The sequence below is a fragment of a genome, unplaced genomic scaffold (assembly GCF_019419815.1).
Source record: "Pyrus x bretschneideri cultivar Hongxiangsu unplaced genomic scaffold, Pyrus_bretschneideri_v1 Contig10, whole genome shotgun sequence".
Classification (NCBI taxonomy): Eukaryota; Viridiplantae; Streptophyta; class Magnoliopsida; order Rosales; family Rosaceae; genus Pyrus; species Pyrus x bretschneideri.
In genome coordinates, this window is record NW_025999391.1 from 2,851,078 (window position 1) to 2,863,703 (window position 12,626).

The 12,626-nt window shown below is 39.9% G+C and overlaps 2 protein-coding genes across 2 annotated transcripts; both read left to right on the top strand.

Moving 5' to 3' along the window:
* The first annotated feature begins 548 nt into the window (after positions 1–548).
* On the top strand, positions 549–3,768 carry LOC103962423 (U-box domain-containing protein 15). The gene is made up of 4 exons (XM_048565469.1): positions 549–1,272; positions 1,396–1,512; positions 1,767–2,198; positions 2,624–3,768. The coding sequence occupies exons 1-4, from the start codon at positions 931–933 to the stop codon at positions 3,677–3,679; spliced, it is 1,947 nt and encodes a 648-aa protein (XP_048421426.1). The 5' UTR covers positions 549–930; the 3' UTR covers positions 3,680–3,768.
* A 2,882-nt stretch (positions 3,769–6,650) lies between these two features.
* On the top strand, positions 6,651–7,699 carry LOC103962454 (ubiquitin-40S ribosomal protein S27a-like). The gene is made up of 2 exons (XM_048569174.1): positions 6,651–6,691; positions 7,399–7,699. Exons 1-2 carry the CDS (start codon positions 6,651–6,653, stop codon positions 7,697–7,699), a joined length of 342 nt encoding a protein of 113 aa, XP_048425131.1.
* Positions 7,700–12,626: the final 4,927 nt, after the last annotated feature.

A 12,626-nucleotide genomic window follows, 5' to 3' on the forward strand; every position in this document is an offset into this window, starting at 1 on the left:
AGTGGAAGAAGATCAGAGCTAAGCGGGACCCCATCACCCAAGGACTCCCAAAGTCCTTCAGAAAACAAAAGAGTGCAGAATGGGACACGTCACGACAGCACAACCTGTAACCCCAATCCAAAATGATTGCACGTGAATGCGCGTCACATTGTCAATAAACCGCGTGAACCGACCCAGACCCGGTCCCACAATCCCAATCCAAATCCCCATCCCCATGCATGTATGAGCAAAACATATGCAACTACTTTTCAAATCTTTCTGTTTCTTTTCTTGGCAAAGTCATAAAAACCCGCCAAAAATGTAGCAAGCACGCACCAAAAACCAATCCTAGACTTCCGGATCATAATCAACTTTGGTTTTCCTTTTTTGACAAGTAGACAATAAAATCTGAGTGGGTTCGAGCATTGATTATATAGTTTTAGCGTGTGATGTTAATATACCCTCTTAACTAATTCGTATCAAAACGGTCAGTGTGACGATGTGTGATGTTGTAATTTGTATACAATTTTGAATAAGGTGCGTGAAATCATCATTATATTTAAGAACAGTGAAACTGCTCAACTAGACTTTAGTATATATAGAAATTGACTCAAAATTTATAGATTTTTGTTTTTTTGTGAATTACATATTAAAATGTTATATACTTCTTAAATATAACATTTGAGTCTAAATGCATTAAAGATGAAAGTTTTGTGTCGCTTGATGGAACATGACCAACTGTGTTTTGTCAAATTTTTAAACATAAAAATCTAAGCACTATTTGTTACACAATCAAGGTAATTACTAATTATTGGGTCTTAATTACTTTCTCGGGAAAATCACCATTTGTCCGGGAAAAGTTGAAGATTTGTACGATTTAAAGAAATCCTTTAAGGGGGTGTTCGTATTGCTTATAGCCACATATAGCTGGTGAAGTGGTACTAGTGGGAAATGGCAGAGAGGCAGATAATGATGGAGGTTGGGGAGAAGAAGAATGTTGGCAGCTCAACCAATGGTGAGGATGGTAGCGACGGCGTCGTTGTGGAATTGATGGGAGTGATTGAGACCGTTGGATCGTACTCGGGGTTTCGGAAATCACACAGGAAGGAGTGCGTGAACTTGGTGAGAAGGCTGAAGCTTTTGGTACCACTTCTGGAAGAGATGAAAGAATTGGACATAGTCATGATCATTTCTACAACAAAGGCTTTGAATTCTCTGGTTAATCTGAAAAATGCACTTTCTTCAGCCAAGAAGTTGCTGAAGAATTGTAGCTCTGGAAGCAAGATTTACTTGGTCAGTCTTCTCTCTCTCCCTCTCTCTCTTCTCTCTTTCTCTCTCCAGAATTGGCTTTTGGCTTTTTGGGTTCTCAGATTAATGGTTTTGTTGCATTTTTGTGTGGTTAAAACATGATTTTAGACGCTCGAAAGTGAGGCAGTGATGGGAAGATTTCATGCAGTTTATGATAAATTAAGCCAGGCTTTGGATGATATGCCATACAATGAGCTGGGGATCTCAATCGAAGTCAGAGAGCAAGTAATTTTGATTCCTTTTCCTTTTAACTTTTCCTTGTTTTGCTTTAGCCATCTTCAAAATTCTGTTGAAACAATCTCGCAAGCGATTTGTAGCTTAAGTGGTTAAGAGTGTTTATATTGTACTTGTATCAAAAAGTGGCGAATTTTTTTTGAAAACAGAACTGGACAATAGTCACAATACAGGAAATTCTGATATTGGGTTAATTAATTACCGATGTGCTTGTAAAATGATCAATTTTTCGTGTCGATTTTCAGGTCGAGCTAATGCGAATGCAGCTCAAACGGGCGAAGAAACGCGCTGACACACAAGACATAGAGCTGGCAATGGACATGATGGTTATGTTCTCTAAGAAAAAGGAAGGCAGGAATGCAGACAGTGCAATTCTGGAGAGGCTTGCCAGTAAGCTGGAACTTCATTCCATTGCAGACTTGGAGGAGGAAACCGTGGCGGTTAGAAAACTTGCTAAGAGGAGATCGGCAAGGCATAATGCTGAAAGCATTCAACAAATCACTGATCTTCTGGGAAAGTTCAAGGAAATTGCAGGGATTTATGAGGATTTCTTGCTCGATGGTCCTGTTTCGACTAGAAGTCTAAGGAGGTGTCAGTCTTTGAGGATTCCTCATGAATTTCTCTGCCCAATTACTTTGGAGATCATGACTGATCCTGTCATTGTAGCAACTGGACAGGTAATCTCGAATAGGAAGAGGACTCACCTGTCGCGGGGGTAAACCCCCAATGTCTCTACCTCACTCCTCACGTGAATTGCGCGAGGAGTATGATAGATACATTGGGATATTAACCCCGGGATAGATAAGTTTTTTCTGCTTAACCATCTAAACCCTTTCTGCAACTAGCTATTACCCTTTATGAATTGTTAGATCAATGCATCTTATTCAAAGTGTTATTACATTTTGGCTTATGGATCATAAGTTAGGGTTTAAGCGTCGGTTACAGTCCCGGTTATTACCATAACAGAAAACTTAATCCTGATAAAAAAGCTGCCTAAGGTCAAAATGTAATCGGATAGCCTTCTAAGTCCAACCATAGTTTAATTTTCTCAAGTGCATAACATGGGGTCTGAGATAGTTTTTTCTGCGTTTTTTTTCTGAAGACTTATGATCGAGCAAGCATACAAAAGTGGCTGGATTCAAATCATCGCACCTGCCCAAAGACAGGACAAAAGTTGGATCACTTATCCCTAGCGCCAAATTTCGCCCTCAACAACCTAATCCATCAATGGTGTGAGAAGAATAATTATGAACTTCCCAAGAAGGATCCCTGCGCAGGTTCGGATGGCTCTTCTGCTGAAATCATAGAGGAAGTATCTCACTTAGTCCAAAATCTATCTTCGTGTCAGCTGGATGTTTTGAAAGAAGCCATTTATAAAATCCGAATGCTCTCTAAGGAGAATCCGGAGAACAGAATTTTGATTGCTAACAGTGGAGGAATCCCGCAGTTGATTAAGCTCCTTTCATATCCGGATTCAAAGATTCAAGAACACACCGTGACAGCGCTTTTAAATTTGTCGATTGATGAGGCGAACAAAAGGCTCATTGCCAGAGAAGGGTCTATTCCTGGTATAATCGAAATCCTGCAGCATGGAACAGATGAAGCTAGAGAGAATTCTGCTGCTGCATTGTTTAGTTTATCGATGCTTGACGAAAACAAAGTACTGGTGGGGGCTTTGAATGGAATTCCTCCCTTGGTAGATCTTCTGCAGAATGGAACAGCCCGGGGAAAAAAGGATGCTGCCACTGCACTATTCAACTTGTCTTTAAACCAAGCCAACAAGTCTAGAGCCATCAACGCCGGCCTAATACCGCCACTGCTTCATTTGCTTGAGGATAAGAACTTGGGCATGACGGATGAAGCCCTCTCGATTTTGTTACTCCTTGCATCACACCCCGACGGTCGAAATGAGATAGGCCGGCTGTCTTTCATTGAAACCCTGGTCAAGATTATCAAGAACGGGACACCGAAGAACAAGGAATGCGCTGCATCAGTTCTTCTGGTGCTGGGATTGAACAATTCGTCTTTCATTTTGGCTGCACTTCAGTATGGTGTTTATGAGCATCTGGTGGAGCTGGCTAAAAGTGGAACCAACAGAGGTCAAAGGAAAGCAAATTCCCTTTTGCAGCACATGAGTAAATGTGAGCACATACCCTAACAGAGTTGTTGATTATTCTTTATGTAGTATAGATTGTATCATGCTGAACAGTTGTTGATTTTGTTGAGTGAAATATATATTTACATACAGACTCTTGGACTGTTTAGTATACGTTTAAAAGAGAGGGATTTCCGCACTCTCCTTTTTCTCCATTCCCTCATCGTTCCTTTTTTTTTTTATACTTCGGACTGAACAAATCAAAAGAGAATGAAGGGCTATATACAAGGAGAGGAGTGCAGCTCCATAAGTTGAAAATGAGAGCGTAAATCAATATCCTATTGAAACTTGCCCAATCATCAACTGTCACGGGGTGACCTAGTAGTTGGAATGAATTTCAAGCTCATATTTTACTAGCACATTCTGGATTCAACTCCTACCGTTGGTGAATCACACGATAGTATCCAAGAAAGTTAAAATGCTTCTATGAATCTTTTTGGACCCGTTATGCTATGATTGTGGGAGCATCAACTCCTTTCCTGTGGGCTTTCGAGGAGCACAATAAATTGTTGGAATTCTATGAAGAGTTTCGGGAGTCAAGATGCATGCCAGTTTCATATGACTAGGTGGAGTGGCACAAGATTTGCCTCTTGGCTTATGTATTGATTCTTCCATGCAACAATTTTGACACGCCCCGACCCCGATATTCCCCGAATACCAGGATAGGCACGTGCTGGCCGACACCCGAGGGTGACGAAAGCCATTTATTGAGTGCAAAAGCTGAAAACAAGGGATAAATAAGGTTTATAAATATAAAAGAATAATGAATATGCAAATAAGGACCGTGTTCAGAGCACACCACTAATCTAGAACACTAAAAGAAAATAATATAAAATTGAATGAAACAAAGAAGTGGGTCCTACACCGAGAGGACTCGAAGATGCCGATGCGGAAGTGTCTGGACGTCGGGATTGTATGCCTCGATTCTAAGTCCTGAAGGGGGCGCAAAACAAACATGAGTGGACCAAGTTGATATATATATAATAAAACAGTTATCAACATACTAACCCCCAGGTTTTATGAAAACACATATATATATATATATAATGATAAACATAGGTTTTCCGAAACCTAGCATGTCGTGCAATGTCTCAAATCATAATTCGCATAAATAATAAACACTAGTGAATGTCCGATATAACACTTCAGGCCCCATGCCGGCTCCCCGTCTCTGAGCACACAGTCAGAGGAAAATACACTTCAGGCCCCTTGCCGGCTCCCCGTCTCTGAGCAGACAGTCAGAGGAAAACACACTCCAGGCCCTATGCCAACACCAAACCGTCGCCCGGGACGGACCGGATCTATCCCTACGTCCCGTAGCGGAAAGGACCACTAGGTAGGTATAAAACCAGTGAACATACATATATTGAAAATCAACTTCATAGTATAAAGTCATCCATCATCTATACTATAAAGAGGTGTTCTAAACATGTTCTAAATATCATATCGTCATCCATCAGATATTCTACCAGAACATGGGTTATAGGAAAAATAGTAATAATTCAAACTAGCCTCAGTAAGCATGTTATCTCGTAAAACGTTTCATAAAACATAATCATCAAATCATGCTTTTCATGTATGCAGTTCTACTATTAAAACATGCATTTTTAGAAGGGGTCCACTCACAGTACTTCGCCGTCGAAAAGCCACGCCATCTAGCAAAGAAGGAAACGTCACAGATAATCGCCCCTAAGCACATAAACGGTACATTTAGTCAAACTCTACTCAAACGGTTGAATTTGGGAAAACGGACATCGGAAACGGGTTCAGGACGTCGAAATTAGCCTAGGAGGGGTCCCGCACGAAAACCCAAAAAGTCAACCCCCGAGGTCAAAGTCAACGTTGACCGTTGACCGGTCAAAGTCAACGCTGACCGTTGACCGGGTCAACGGTCAACGGGTCATGGTCACGGGTCAGGTCCGGGTCAGGGTCAACGGGTCAGGGTCCGGATCAACGGGTCAGGCCCACGGGTTTGGGCTTTAGGGTTTGGGTTAGGGTAAATGGGTTTAGGTTTTAGGTGGATTGGGTTTGGGTATTGGGTTTGGACTTGGGTTGGATCCGGGTTGGGCCTAAGGGTTTGGGTTAGGATAATTGGGTTTGGGTTTTAGGTGGGTTGGGTTTGGGCTTGGCAGGAAAGGCCCAAAGGCCTTGGGTTTGGAGTTCGCCGGATTTCCAAGGAGGGAGAAGGCCGGACTTCGGCCGGAGAATTCCCAAGCTCCGTTGGAGCTCAAAACTTAACCAAAACATGTCATTCAATATACCAAATTGAAGCCCCAAAGGTAAGGAATCAAAATATACCCTTGGTTCCCGTCATTGTGGCCGGAGTTGGCCGGAAAACAGCTTGGAAGCCACGGATGTCCGCCGGAAACTGGGTAAGATTCAAATGAGCATAACTTCTTCAATACTCAATGAAATTAGGTGAAACAAAAAGGAAAGTTGTATTACTCAGCGAGACGAAGAGATTGATACCTTGCACGCCGGCCAACTCGCCGTGGTTTGGCCGGAAATCGCCTCGAAAGGGACGGTGCTCGCCGGAAAACTGGGAAATGTCTCTGAGGTGGTTTCTTCGTGGTTTGACGTCCAAAACACAACCATGGGGTTCGAAAAGAGCTATAGGTGTGGGCTTGGGTGTGTGTGTGTGTGTGTTCTTGTCGGACCGAGAGGGGGGGGATGGAGAAATCACAGAGGACGAAAGAGAGAAGAGAGAAGAGAGAAGAGAGATTTTTCAGAAAAAAGGAAAAGGGAAAGGGATAGGGAACCGGGAACAAAACAGGGGGTGGGCCCCTTGGGCTCACCAATTAAGGCTCAAAAACAATTTTAAAAAGGAAGGTATCCTCCAAACTTAGTGAAAATACAAAAATACTCATTTTCTTCCGTAAATTCCGGGACGGGTTGTTACAAATTTGCTTCTTGAAATTAGAAGAGATGTCAATGGGCAACCATATTTGGAAACAACGATTAGTGGATATCATCGATGTCACTGCACAAGAAGCAAAAGATTGGGGATTCAATCATGTAACGTTAAGAGGTCGTGCGAGATGAACTGTCGTGGCGAAGCCACCAACTTGTCATTTTTAGAAAAAAATGATGAAACTTGCGCAATCATCGTATGGATTATTTTTCATTGCCTCATCTGAATGGATGCTTAATGAGATGAAAATATATTCATGAATAAAGAGTGGGAGTATATTAGTAAACTCAGATTATGGTGGGCTCATTGTGATCTTATTATTTAATTAGTGTCACGTGGAAGTGTTAACTCTGCTGCAATGCTACTTGCAGGACATCAAGCCACCGACGAGGACCACATCACATTTAATTTTTTGAAAGTCCAGAGAAATTCTAACAGAAATCCAACGAAAAATATGCAGAATTTAATAATAATAATTACAAGAGAAAAATAATAATTTTGCAACTAGCAACGTGTATAAAGTATAAACATAAAGAAATCTATCTCACAACTGTAAGGTCCTTTTCCCTTACAACAGAAAAGCATCTTCTCGAATTCTTTTGAACAAGTTGATGACTGATGAGTAGAGCATATGACCACTTTGGATTTATTTTTTAAAACAACTATAAGAGTTATGGTGTGCTAATGGAGCATGAGCTTTGAAATTATTCTTGTACTTTATGTTGCGCTTATATTTTCAATTGCGTTCTTCAAATGGGATAATATATTGAACACTCATCTTTGCTTCAGATCGTTGTCTTTTACCTGTTAGTATTAGTCAGCTTCAAAATAACTTAGTGGTGGAGGACGTCCGGACCCTCCCTGGCTACAACATCCAGAAGGAGTCGACTCTGCACTTGGTGCTCCGTCTCGGTAGTGGCACCAAGAAGCGTAAGAAGAAGACCAACACCAAGCCCAAGAAGATCAAGCACAGACACAAGAAGGTGAAGCTCGCCGTCCTCCAGTTCTACAAGGTCGACGATTCCGGAAGGGTCCAGAGGCTAAGGAAGGAGTGCCCCAATGCTGAGTGCGGCGCCGGAACTTTCATAGCCAACCATTTCGATAGTCACTAGTATGGTGAGTGTGGTGTCACCTATGTTTACCAGAAGGCTGGCAGTGACGGAGTCAAACGCGTCGTTTTATAAGTTTGTTTTGGGTATCGTTATGGTAGCTTGGTGAACAGATGGTTAAGTTCAAATAATTTTGATTTAGACTTGGAACCGTGGTTGTTATGGAGTATGGTTTATGTATTTTGATATGGTATTTAGATTTTTTTTTTTTTTTAAAGTGTGTATTCAGATTTTTATTTATTTTTAAAAGTCCGTATTTTTATGGGCTTTAAATAGTCATTTTATTTCAGGTGTACAAGTCATTTATGTTGCAGTCATATTAGATTAGGAATATAATTATGTAAATCCTAACATATCTAGGATTTCCTTATGAGATTCTATCATATCTGTTAAACTATATATTATCCTATTAGAGTTGTAATCCTATTGGGGTAAGGAATTTACCTTATCTACTATAATAAATAAAGACACAATTGGGTGATATAACACACACCTCACAATTAAATCTCTCTCTTCTCTCTCTTGCCACCGACCTCTCTCCCTTACTAGTCATAAATAAAGTTCAGTCAAATAGGCCTACCACACGTTATCAGCACGCTCTTGACGCTGCACTAAAAAGAGTTTGATCTTCAATCAGGAGACTATTATGTTTTAATCATTCTTTTTATGATTAATTTATTATTTTATTGAATTGATCTACATGCTATTGATTCAATTTAATTTTTTTTATTTGTTGAACGTGATACAATGCATTGGAGATGCAATTCTGGCTTTCCGAGAAAGATCTTCTACAAATTCAAAGGCTTTTGTTGTTTTCTGCCAATCAGTTACGCTTAAAATAAAGGAAGATATTAAAAACGTCCATGAAGCATGAACCCCTTATATTTATATTTTCCTTCCGATATATATATTGTATGTTTCATATGTTTGTCAATACACACACACACACATGGTTCAATGCATTATGCAATTTTTGCTATGTAGAATTTGTGAGTTAAAGAATCAAAAGAAATTAGAAGCAATTAGAGTTTTTCAAACCCTAAGAATTTCGAAGAAAAAAAACAATTAAATTTTTGGGAAAAATTTGCGGTTCAGCCGTGCGCCGTCGTGCCACCTCACCCCAAGTCGAGCCTACAACTCGAGGCTTGGGCACTGGAACCATAAGGCAACATCCCTTTGGGCTTTGTTGCATGCGTGGACCAAGCCCTTAGCCTGGGTTTGAACCTGCTGGGCTTGCAGCACCTCTAGGTCGCATAACAGCCTTGTTGGCCCCTTTCCCACGATCCAGCCTATACTTGACCAAGCCAGTGCTGCTATTGGCCGCCTCTAACAGCCTATGCACTGCTGGGCTCTTCCCATATCTTCGGTCCAAACTTGCGCCTTGCCTTGTAGTGGACTGGGCTACCTTGCAGCCATGTCCCCAAGCCCAAATGCTTGCAACTTTTATTTTTTTGCAGGGCCGTATAATGCAACCAGCCTATATGTGCTAGGCTGCATTCCTCTTTTCGACATGATGCCATATTTTGGCATCTCATGCTTCTTAACCATACCCAAATAATTTTTGGGATGCTTTTTGGTTAACACTAATTAAGTTATAATTCATTTGTCACTTGGCCCGCTACTAATTGAAGCTAATAAGACCCACATGTCATTATTTTGCTTCCATGATCAATCCCGTATGGTCTTGATCTATTGAATTAATTAAAAGTGACCAGTAATCCATTAATCTGACAAGACATCCAAAATTATTGGCTCAAATATCACTTTTGGAAATTAACGATTCAATAATTTATTTTTCTTCTTTGAACTGTTGACATTCTTTCGTAGTCCCGAAGCGCTCACATTGAAATCCACTACACTTAAATCAGCATATTGTATTATGTGTTATTGCAAGAACCTCTCTTTTATGAACTAAACGTTCATAAACTAAATTGAACCTGTAGTTTCAAATTAATGCATTTGAAACTCGAAGTTTTCTTAAAATAATACACCAATGAAAACCCGAATTTTTCATGTATACCATGTCTTAGAACCCGAATGTTCTAACTTTGATGCTTATGAATATCTTATTTCCATAGCACCAATCACAATCTTGTTCTCTCCACTAAGTGGATTGTCGAACCGTCACAAGTTTGATTCTCCTAATTTGGACGTTTCTAATAGAAACCATGTCATGTCTCGATCCTAACATGCCTCCAGGATCGACACGTGACGTCACCCAAATACTCGCATATCTCACATACCCTGTCTCAGGAATATGGCAAATCACAATTCGAGAATCAAATTGCAAAGAAAATTTCCGTTTACCTTATGGCTGCATCTAACCTCCTCATTAGACTGCCTACGTACCCTCAATAGGGATCAAGCCATTTGTAGTTCACTAACACAAAATCAGATGTTTATTCCACTACAGATGTTTATTCCACTAAGTTCAAGTAGAAAAGCATAGTATTCCTCGATCATTCAATATAACTTGACAACATGTAATTCCTGGACTCAGGCTACATAACCAATCCCCATGAAAACATGATTTCTCTCCCATCCAACATATAAATCATTATGTCTCATCATGATATTGCAATTCACAACACACATCAAATTTAAGAGCCGACGAAACACAAAACCATTCTCTAGCCGCATTAATTAATTAATTTGATCAAAATAATAACAATCATTCCCATATCTTCTAAATTCATACCTTATAAAATCATAATTGAATTATAGAAAATCCCAAAGGAGTCACTCAGACGTCCAACATTTTTTCTAACTCAATTCACAAGACTCTCGAAACCATTGACACAAATATATATATATATATATGTAAAACTAAGGCCAGAATGACACAGTTAGGCCAAGCCTACTTCTCCAAACAATGGGATTTTAGGCCGCCCAAGAAATTCAACAACCTCGGGTTCGGAACCACTCAGCGGAACCAAACCAAATATGATCGCCTAAAAATGTACCATGTACAACTAGTCATCATCACCTCTAGAATGCGTATGGTCCCCCATCGCGGATATACCAAGCAGGACCATAGGCAAAACTCATCGTGCAGGCAGTGATCACCTATCACGGATATACCAAGCATTATCACCCTTGAATACATATGGTCCCCCATCGCGAATATACCAAGAAGGACCATCCATGTACCACTACTACGTGATGCAATCTCATCATCACACATTAATTATACGCATACATGCTATCGATTCCACATATCAACCAGTATCTAGTCAGATGGAGCACAACACAAGGAATTCCCTTAATTACTATTTCTACTAGAAATCTAATAAAGTACCTAACTCATCTCCTGACTTCCATCTCCATCTCATGCTAGGTAATAGTGCCAAGTTCAAATAGTTATTCAGTTGGCAAGCATACCCAAATAATTATCAAATAATAATTAGCTCCCATAATTGTCATAACATTCATCATAATTATTATTCACATTATTAAAAAGTTAACTAAAGACATATATATCACAGACATCATCAATACACAAGCCAAATCATAGTTAATTAGCATAGGTCTATGGCTAAATATATAAAATTCACATTTCAATAGAAATCATAATTATAAGACCAATTCGTATTCACAAATGATACTAATATAAGAAATTAAGATAATAATCATATTTCATCTAATCAAGTCGTTATCAAACCAATATAGGCCCACTTGATTTTCACTAGTAATTCCCTAAGGTCCATAAACCATATCTACAATAGCATACTAAAATTTGATGTCAATTCAATGGTAAGATCGTCAATTGTTAGAATATTCAAGTAGCGGACCTTATCGAAAATATATTTAACCAACAGCATTTCATAAATCGAATGTTACATATCGGAAAATTTGACTTTTTCCAAAAATTCTCAATTTTTACAAGAATGAAGATCTTAACAAGTAGAGTAAACTTTATACCTGCGGCTAAGGCCAATTTGGCCGGAAAACACCCCAAACTGGCCACAAACCACCGGAACCCTAAGGTGGGTGTTCTTCAATTCGACTTCCTCGATGTTCCAACACTCCTACAACCTGTTGAGTCTTGTTCCCGGGTCCAATGGGAGTTGACTAAGGGGTGGTGGTGGGTGGTGAAACTCACCGGAACGGCGGAATCGCCGTCAAAGCTCCATGGGTCACCCGCACAGTTTTTACATGGTTTTGGACCTAAAACCCTTCAATCTTGGGCGAGAAAGGTAGAAGGGAGGTAGTGGAAGAGATTGCAGGTAGTAAATGGTGGTTGTTCAACGGAAAATTGCAGGAGGAGGCTATAATCAAACCGGGTTGAAACTGAGTTTTGTTGGGGCTGCATGGGTCAATAGGAAGGGGGAGATTCCTCCCTCCTCTCCTCATTAGTTGTTTCCTTCCCTTCCCGTTCTAATTGGTCCTCTTTTTCCCTTAAGTGATTGGGCCAAAAACCAAGCCTTACATTGGTTCCCCTTCCCACCTAGTGGGAGTTTTAAACAAAATTAAAATCTATAGTTTAGAAACACAACTTCAGATGTCCATAACTATACCATTATAACCCGGACTCGCAAACGGCTTTTGCCTATGAACTCATGGCGTCAAGACCTATTCAAAAACTTTACTTGTGACCTTGAAAGGTCAACGAGTAAATAATAATTTTCCAAACTTCACTCTTCGTAACTAGTTTAATTGAAATCTAATTTCAAATAAATTAAAATAAATTCTCGAAAAATAATATAAAATCTCAATAATACAAATACGTAGATTATAACAATGAAATCCGGAAATGGGATTTCACAAACCACTTCATATGGGGTACAATACGTGAATCTCCACTTGACTATCAAGAAGCTGAGAAACCATGTAGCCAACAATAACATGGAAGAGCTGAATAAGCCTCCACCATGATCTTCATTCAAAGACTTATGTCCAAAGCATTACATACGGAAATACCACCCTAACA